General features: G+C 47.0%; 1 protein-coding gene across 1 annotated transcript; it reads right to left on the bottom strand.

Moving 5' to 3' along the window:
* Positions 1–1,554: 1,554 nt before the first annotated feature.
* LOC143221331 (uncharacterized) lies at positions 1,555–7,876 on the bottom strand. The gene is made up of 7 exons (XM_076446803.1): positions 7,789–7,876; positions 3,163–5,681; positions 2,641–3,082; positions 2,379–2,565; positions 2,023–2,288; positions 1,792–1,946; positions 1,555–1,716 (listed from the first exon to the last, which is right to left on the bottom strand). The coding sequence occupies exons 1-7, from the start codon at positions 7,874–7,876 to the stop codon at positions 1,555–1,557; spliced, it is 3,819 nt and encodes a 1,272-aa protein (XP_076302918.1).
* Between the last annotated feature and the right edge of the window lie 1,736 nt (positions 7,877–9,612).

Here is a 9,612-nt window from a genome sequence, read left to right as displayed (position 1 = left end):
GAGAAGAGGCACGCGATTCGTTGAACATTTTCGCGTAGGTGTTTCACTCTTTCCTCGTCATTCCAGCCGAACGTCATTGTTTCCATCTCTGTTGGTCGTATTGATCCGGGATGTCCTGATGTTCCACAGGGCGGTCGATCCTGCTCCATATATTCGTTTCCTACGTGGCCCATGAATAACATCTCTGCCCGTGTGTGTTATAGCAAACAGGGTGGTGGCTCTGTGCTTAAATAACGTAACCTGCCGTTTATGTTTTCAATTACGCGTTCTTTTCGACGAACCAGTTCCTTTCTATTTCCACGGTCGAACAGTTCTCCGGCGATTCGAAAAAGAAACATGCATGAAATTCAGATTTTATGCGATTCGTGTTCATGTTTGTAGATCACGGTTCAAATACTCCTGACACGCACGTGTTCCTGAAGATTTCCCGTAAATGTACCTATGCTAGGCGCACGACCACCTGTCTGTGAAAATGCCAAAGTATGCAATTTACTTTGCATGTGTAAGAACTATTTATAACACGCAGCGACAAGGTTTACGCGGTCTGCATTCTTTTATAGAGCATATTTTAAGCGAACAATCCAGATTGAAGAAAGTTCCAGAGGCAAAATTTCAGCGTCTATCAGTCGTTCCTATTTCTCCCTTCTTATCGGATTAAATTAGTTTCGTTACTCGCGTGTATTCGCGTTAGAATAACGTACAGCGCTGGACGAAGCTAGAAAACTTGCTAGATGGCAAGATTATTCGATATTGACCATCGCGTGCTCCTGGACGTAACAGGTACTATGTTTCCAAGAAATTTCATCCACCATGCTTGAAGTTTATAACATTATCACGCACAGGTCGCTAATTATCGTAAGTTCGCTTAAAGACTTTGCCTAATGAATTAGAATTTTCTTTTTTTTATAAGTTTATTTCGTACTTACCGTATGAAACTCTATTGCTTTCCTTTTGCGTTCTTTTTGTGAGGGCAAGTGTTCCTTTTTCCTCGTTCGTTTTTTATAGACGGCAAGGGTGATGGAAAGAGGAATCCATTATCTCGTATAAAAATGGGTTTAATAAATAACAGCTAACAACGAAATAAATAAGGCTCGCAGTTCGTAACCGTGTACATATAGTACGCGTAAGACGTACTCACGTATATATACATAGAACACACGACACGCTTAATGTTCGATGCACATAAATACGCGGTGATTTTTCGTATACTGATAAAAAATGTTTCGAGAGAGACAGAGTACCGATTCTTATACCATTCCAAAATTGAAATAATCGAAAAGCGACCAGACGTTCTTGTCGACTCTAACGAGAATTCTTAAAAGAGGATAAAAAATAGAGAAGAAAAGTGGTAGTTAGGTAATAAGGATTATTTAAAATTGGAAATAGTATACGAAACGTATTCGTGTCCATTTTAGTCCTGTTAGTCGCTTAGTCGGTCTTCTTCAATCTATTCCGAAGGAAATAAATTAATCTTCCTTTGTACATTTATACAAGTGGCACGAAATCATCGGTGCCTGTCACCTTGTCCAGGAAATACACACTATTCGCTGACTTTCAGACCCCAGTGATACTGTGTAGCCAGGGTTTGAAGTAAGTTGTTCGCATATAAACACCTGGAAGATAGGGTGCGGCACAGGTTATTCCATGGGACACGGTGCCTACTAAAAACCACCTGCCATCTGGTCGTTGCATTACTAGCGGACCACCGCTGTCGCCCTGCAAAACGATCGAATGGACGATCAGCAACGAAGAAATCAACGAACAAGAGAAATGAGATTGTCCTGAGAATACCTCGCAAGAATCTTTCTGTCCGTTGGCATATCCGGCGCACAGGAAGCTGTCGAGAATTAATTTAGAGTGTCCACCGGTTTGGAACATTTCTTGACAGACGGAATTTTTAATTATAGGCACTTGAACTTCCTGCAAAACCGAAGGAACACCGCCATCTGCGAATTCAGATTATTCATAAATACATCGCGTTATTGGGAAGCGAAATGCGGTGGAAATGAAATTGTTACTCACTGTATTTTAATCGACCCCAGCCAGTAACAGTGGCCATTCTACCAGTGAAATCTATCCCATCGTCGGGCATGCAAATCGGGACGATGTGAAGATCGAATTGTATCGGTGATTCCAGTTCCAAAAGAGCCAAGTCACTTTCGAACGTAGTCGGATTATAGCCTCTGTTAACGATCGCTCGTCGTACGTTCCTCGTCACGCTCCGTTTCGCTTCCAATTCCCCGGATAAATCGAATTCTCCGAAAACGGCCACCAAATTTGCCAAGAACCTGTCGAAAAATTCGACAAAGCCCGTCTCCTCGTTATTTCGAAATTTACGAAAGACTTGGAGGAAATACATCGCGAAGAATTAAACTTACCCTGGTTGACAGTGAGCCGCGGTGATGACGTACTTGTCGGTGATCAAAACGCCGCCGCACTTATTTTTCGTGAACAGGCCCAACCAGGTGGCTTCTCGGACTAAAACTTGCCACGGCCACTCGCCGAAAGACGCTGCTTTCCCACCGACGATTCTGCCAGACTTTATCAACGGTCTTATGCCACATTCTGCGATTATTCGTTAGAAATGAATCATACGGTGTACGCGATAAATCGAAGGATCGAAGCGAAAGAAACACTTACGAGAACGAAAGTCATTGGAGGACGTGATCTGCGAGCTCGTGGTAGTTTCGACTGCGTTCGAAATACTGGTTTCATCTTCTGCCACAACCACTGCTTCCGTGCTCGTAGCCAGAGTCGTAGTAGGTTTTCTGGTTGGTCTAGTGCGTTTCGTTGTAACCTGGGGTTTCTTCGTGGTCGCGCTGGACACCGTGGTCGGTTTCGGTTTCAAAGTTGTCGGTTTCGAAGGACGAGCTGGTTTTTCCGATACCGATGGCTTTAAGGTTGTCGGACGGTTGCTCGGCCTCTTGGTGGTCGAGGGTTTCTTCGTCGTCGCGTACGAAGGTTTCGTGGTGGTGGATGGCTTTCGCGAGGGTTTCCTCGTGGTGGTGGCTGGTCTCTTCGTTACGGTCGATGGCACGATAGACGTTGCGTTCACGCGACTGTACACCACGTCTTTCAGATCCTGAAGAAAATCAGAAAATTAGCTCTGGACGTTTAGATGGAGCAAAGCGGGCCTATAAACGAAAAAGAAACGGTATATACTTGGAAGTTGCCTTGCAGAGACTGAACGATTTTGTTGACGAAAGTGTCGACTTTGTTATTGAGAACGTCGTCCTCGATGAAGGTCGGGGTCGGGATGTCGTTCTCGCTTATTATCTCGATATCCGGGTAACCGGTGTTGTTAAAGGTGTCGACTAGAGTCGGCTTCTCTTGCTGCGAGATCGGAGCGGAGATGTTGAGATTTGGATTTCGCACGGGAGGGAAGTTGATCAGGTCGTCCGGCGCGGCGGTGTCTTCGTCGCAATGTGGCAAAGCGGTGGTCGCTTTGAAGTCCATCACCGTCGCTACCGAAGGATCCTTGAAGATGATCGTGTTAACGGGCGTGAGATTGTCGTCGGAGAATATCAACGGTGGAGTGGACGGTTTGAGGTGGAAACCCGGTTTAAACGGCCACGTGGAAAGGGTAGTCCAGATCGTGGGTCTTTTCGTCGATAACTTCTCGGAATCCTGCACCGGTTCGGTCTCGACCACGACAGGTTCCGTGCTGTAGTTATTGTTCACCGTTGGCTTAGAAGTGGTCCCGTCTTTCACGTTCACGCTGAAGAAACTCGTGGAAACCACGTTATTAGTGGCAACGTTCGAGATCACCGTGCTAATGTTGTGAGTTATAGTAGTGGAGACACTGGGTTTCTTCGTGGTCAGTGGGCTAGGTTTCACCGATCCGAGAGTGGGTTTCAAAGCTGTCGTGGTGGGTCCGACAGTTTCGGTTACCGGCTTCCTCGTGATCGTCTTCTGAGTAGTCTCCGTGGTGAACTCCGTGTCTAAGGGGCCTAGGACTATCACCGTGGGTGCAGGGGGGTTCGTCGTGGTTGTTTTCGCGGAATAATTGGAAGCGGGGATGTCGGCAAAGGTGGATTGAGTGGAGGGCTTCGACGAATGCGAGTTAGAGGTGGAATAGGAAACGTAGGTCGGGTCTGTAGGAATTGTCTCGTAATTGTAATAATTCGACGACTGTACCGGTTTATAGAAGGTGTACGGGAAGGATTGAGCGGTGGTGGGTTCGAGAGTAGGAGGTTTCGTGGAGATTCGCACCAAAGACGGTTTCGAAGTTTCGTCGATGCTGACCCATTTGTTGATGGACGAGTTCGGGGTTTGAATCGTGGTCCCTGCACCCGGTTTCGTGTTGTTCAGAATGGAGATTATATGATTGATGGCTAATTCCTCCTTGTCCACTATGTCGTCCTTTTTATTGCCCGACGGCGTGTCGTAGGTGATCATCGGGATTTCAACCAGCTCGTCCTTCTTGTCGCTGAGAGTGGTCATCGGCGTGGTTGTTCTTTCGTTGGCAGTAGACTCCAGAGCCTCCACGTTCTTCGTCGATACTCTTTCCTCTATCGTGCTGATCTTTTCGAAGTTGTCGATCGCTGTTTCTTGCGGGAGAGAGGTGGTGGTGTGCCTGTACGCGTTGGTATAGATTTGGGTGACCGAAGGCAATCTCGTCATCGACGACGTGCCGAATATTTGATCTGCCGTAGAAGCGGACATCGCGTCGTGCATAGAGGATGCAGATTGATCGGGAAACTTTAACCACTCGGTAGTCGAAGTGGTTTGATAAGTAGCCTCGTGCTGAGGCCTCTTGATTTTCGTAAACGACACGCTCTCGGTCACTTTCGGCTGTTGAGCGGTGCTCGGGATTTCGGTTACTTTCTTCTTCTCGCTATCCGGCTCGTCGTCGGGTTTAAACAGATCATCGGGATTGTTCATCTCGTTCAACATGGTGCCGTTCTCGTTCAGCAGTATCGTATCGGCCGAGCTGTGATTGCTCTGGCCCAATCCTTGGGAAAACAAGGCTGGCAGCTGGTCAACCGGATCAGCTATCTGAAGTATCTGATCCGGGCTGAGCAAAGTGGTAACCGGATTAATAGCGGAATTGTCCTGATGATTCTGAATGTTGTTGTTCGAGTCAGAATGACTCAGCAGTCCCGGAAGACCCAAATCGTCCAGGACGTTCTGTTGACCCAACAGAGCCGGGAAATCTTCCTCGAGATGGCTTATGTCCGGTTGCGCGGGTAATTGCGGCTTTTCCGCGTTCTGCACGCTGTCCTGAATTTGCGAAACTGCGGACGCTGGTTTCGCGGTGGTCGAAGGCGCGTCGAACGTGGAGATTTTAGTGTACATCGTTCCCTCGTTGACCGGTTGATCGGGTGTACCGGGTACCTCGGTCTTCGCGGTATTATCCTGGGATATCGTCATTCCGAGCGGCGTTCCGTCCGAATTTAGCAGAATGGGAATATCTGGCACGTGATCGACTGCGTACACGTTGAATATTTCATCGGAGTTTGCAACGTTTTCGGCGTTGCTGTTCACCGAATTTTTCGACGGCAACTGGCAGCATGCGCCGAAAAGGAAACCGTCCATACACGCCCCGACCACTTCTCCATTTCGCCGGGAGCATTCGTAATTAAACATGCATATCGCAGGCTCGTTCGACTTGACTCGGGACGGTATCGTCGGCTGGCACGGTTTCGGTATTATTCTATATCCACCGAACAATCTTCTGCCTGTAAAAGGGAATCATCGTGTAAAATTCGATTCGACGGCTATTATTCCTACGTTTAGAGTATCTGGTATGGTCGATAATGAAATTGAGAACGAAACTGACCGATATTCGCGGCTATTACGATTCTACTTTACAGCATGATCGCGCAAGTCGGGAAATTCTTGCCCCAAATTCTGCGTTTTTTAGAAAATTTCTAGAAATTCATCGATACGGATATGTGGGTTTATCGGATAGAACTAGGAGTTTTAATATTCCCGTATATCTTTATATTTGTAAAAGTCAGTATTTAGCGTGATCGGTTATGCTCAGGTGACTAAGCTATAGGCGAGCAAGCATGTAGGCTTTGCACGTGCCTCCTTATATGCCTGCATACTACCGATATAATGACCTACTCTGTGCATCGTCCGTAGAGCTTGTCAGGATCCTTCCGGCGTTCCAGATTTTTTTTTATTTTTCACGGACTTTCGTTTTGTGTCCAACTATGTCACGAGCGACGCGAGCTCCGATCGTTGGAAATTTGCGTTCCAGCCACTGCCACCTTCCCGTTCGTTCGTTCCTTCGGAATTACGCGTTTCGAGAAAAAATGCCTCGTCCTGGTAATTCCTCCGACGGTGAAATCGTAAAGAACGAAACGATCGGGAACGAAACCGAACCGTCCAATGATCCATAAACCCGCAGTTAAAAAGAAGAAAAAAAAAAAAAAAAACGATTTGTCCCGTAAAGTTCGACTTTAAATTGCCGTCCCGAGTGCAACGCGTCGCATCGACGATTTATTCCGCTTACTCTCGGCCGATGCGATCGGTAGTTGCAATTAATAACCAAAACGACACGTTATCATTTCTCCTTCCGCCCCTTCGGCATTCAGAAACGTTATTCCGCCGACATTGCGCGTACGTGTGAGTGCGTTTCTTAATCCGCGGAGTAACACGAGCAGGATAAGTAACACCGTTGCGTGATGCTTATATTAACGACTCGTTTGGAGAAAAGGAAATGCGAAAGTGATAAAGACCGTGTTCGGGATAAGCGTGTCCATATTGGTCAATAAACCCGGGATCTTTTCTTTATTAGAGGAAATCGATCGAAACGTTGTCTACTTTGTGAAAACCTGTTTCCACGCCTAATCCGTATTCGACGGGTTTATCCAAGCCGTTCCGCGTTATTTATATATCGGTCATGCGTAAAATCTCTCGGAATCGTCTACGTATCGCGAAATATCCGCGGACCGATATTTTAATCCCGAACGTAATAAACGAGAGTACGCGTGACACTTTGGTGGCGGTAGTTGAAATTTCTGTCCTCTATCGAGAACGCGTGAATATGCATTCGAAATGAGATACGTGCGCGTATAACTACGCGACTCGAGGAATCCACGACTTTCGAAAGGAAGTGAGCATGTAAGTGGAATTCGGTGTCAATGTTGGTACGTGCGCGATTGCTAAAAAGCCGCGAACCTATGCGCATAAGGGTATTCATGGGCGAAACTCCACCGACTCGTGTATAATTCGTAATGACTGCAATTGAAAAATGTCGGGAATATCTAACCGGAAAGCACGCGTGGGAAGATACGTTTGTTTAGCCGCGTTGACACGTGCAATTACGTCGGGCCAGACAATTCACGCGTGAGCCCCGGCATTATCGGTTAGAGTACTTGCACAAACGCATGCGAGCATCCAATGAACCGGGATGGATGCCGGATTATGCGACTCCGCGCGGCTGAAACTTTTCATTGACCCCCGACATTTCCTCTACGGTTCGCGACGTGCAGAATTGTGGGTGCAGGCGGTCTATCGATTCGTCCGTTTACGAAAAACCTTTTTCTCTACGCGACCGTACACGTTTCCGTACGTTTTAACGAATCTCGGAGAGAAAATTCTATTATCGCGATTGCGTAAATACATAGGGGCGGGGGGGTAGAAATGGTGTTCCGCGAAAGTATAAAAGTCAAAGGTTATCGTTTGTATGGAAACCGCTGTTCCTCCGTATCGTCGAGATATCATTCGGTTTCAACGGCTCGGTTATGAGTAAAATCGCAATCTGCATATTCATGCATCGCGGTCGATTAATTCTTAATTTACGGTTGCTCGTGCGTTACATAATGTAATTGTTACCTGCGGCCTGCGACACGTAAGAGTGCGAAATGACGGACATCGAAGAAAGGATGACGAGTAATAAATATATATTCTTCCCGACAGCCATCTGTAACAAAAATTGCATCGTTTTCTTCAAAGAAACGGTATCGTTTCTACAAAGAATGTATCGTTAAACAGGCTACATATCTGTAGGATAATTCGCGACAAACATTTCGACGATTTCAATTTTATCCCCCAACGACGAACGTCACGCTCCACGGTAAAAACGTAATATGTATATTAATCGTCACTTCGAATCCACTTACGCCGTACATACGTATATACCGTCTTCTGTAACGGTACAAGAAATTAGTGCCGTGCGTGCGTCGCAAAGGCTACAAATTATAAACGAGTTCGTACTACATTTTAATTTGCAGATCACTTTCCTGCTAATTGGACGTGATAAACGTTGAAAATTTCCAAACAAACGTTTCCGTCCGGTAAAGTTCGAGTTCCGCGCGAAAGTATCTGGCCATCTCTGGCGGCGAAACGCGATATTCGCGCACGGTGACCACGGAGGTGGATAATACGAGGGGATAATGGGATAACCGAGGGAGAAAAAGCACGATGATTTTCTTCCTTAACGAGTCGGGTAAACGAACGCGTTCCAGCAGCGAGATAACAGATAACGCTTGAGATTCGAAGAAACGGCCAAGGCCCACGGTATTTCACCGCCTGGGTATCTCGCTTTTCCTCATCTCACGATACTTTCCGAGATTTACACGCTCACATGCGTGTCTCGAAGGTGAGCACACACCACGGTATCCCTTCGTGTCCCGAAATCCCGTTATACAGTCGGTTCAGAGGCATACGAGGCCTTCTACGTATCACGGCTGCGTAATGCTAAACAGAGAAGCGAGAAGGACGATGAAGAAGAGCGAAGATAAACCGAGAGGGGGGCACCATCAGTCGTGATCTCGCGTTGATGCAAGTTGATGTCGAGAGGAAAGGAACCGTGAGAAAGATGAAGTGAGCGAGAAGCTGATTGCTTTAATGTTGCTTCACCGAGCCACCGGTAACCCAGTTACCAATTCCCCCTCACTGCCCTATTCTTCGCCGTTCCTCTGACCTTCTTATGGATGATAAATTCGATCCTGCGTCTCGCAACGACCGGCCAATTTTTCCTCCGCAAAGTCACCGTTCGGCCAAACCTTTTTTCCCGAGATAAAAAAGATAAACTCCTTTCGAGGAATTTTCGAAGGTTTTCGCGAATGGCTAGACGGATGCCGAACGGTCGAACCGCCTTCAGCGTTCGACGCTAAATGTGCTTCTTCTTCTTAAGAGCAGCGCACAGGCCAGAAACAGGAATGCCAAGAGTGGAGGTAGATACCGGTAGTACAAAGTATCAATTCCTTGTGTTATCCATCGGCTTCTTTTCTGCCGTGCAATATTATTACGCGCACGCAACACCTGCTTATGTAGAGGAGCAACGACGATTTATCGGAAATTCGTTTTCTATTGCTGGCAGATCGCAAGCGTCCCGTAGAACGCGTAGAAAGTTCGTTTTCTTCTTCTTTCTGCCGCTTTGTGTCGTAAATCGGAATCTCGTTACGCGTTCGCGTAAACAGCGATCAAAGGAACGCGTCGATTTCACGGAGGAATTATGCGGCTTTTGCCGGTGAAAATCGATTGCGCCGCGTTGATTAACCACCGTGAACGATCACGGCCTGTTCGTCCTGGGAACATTTCGTGCCGATAACGCGACAATAGTTCCCTTTCGTTTGTTCACGCGCTATGCAAGCGATCTACACACGCGTAAATACGCGGAAGTCACTTTCCTTCGAACCGTTCCGTCTGCTCGGG

Source organism: Lasioglossum baleicum, unplaced genomic scaffold (assembly GCF_051020765.1).
Source record: "Lasioglossum baleicum unplaced genomic scaffold, iyLasBale1 scaffold2255, whole genome shotgun sequence".
Classification (NCBI taxonomy): Eukaryota; Metazoa; Arthropoda; class Insecta; order Hymenoptera; family Halictidae; genus Lasioglossum; species Lasioglossum baleicum.
This window is presented reverse-complemented; position numbering and strand designations above follow the sequence as displayed.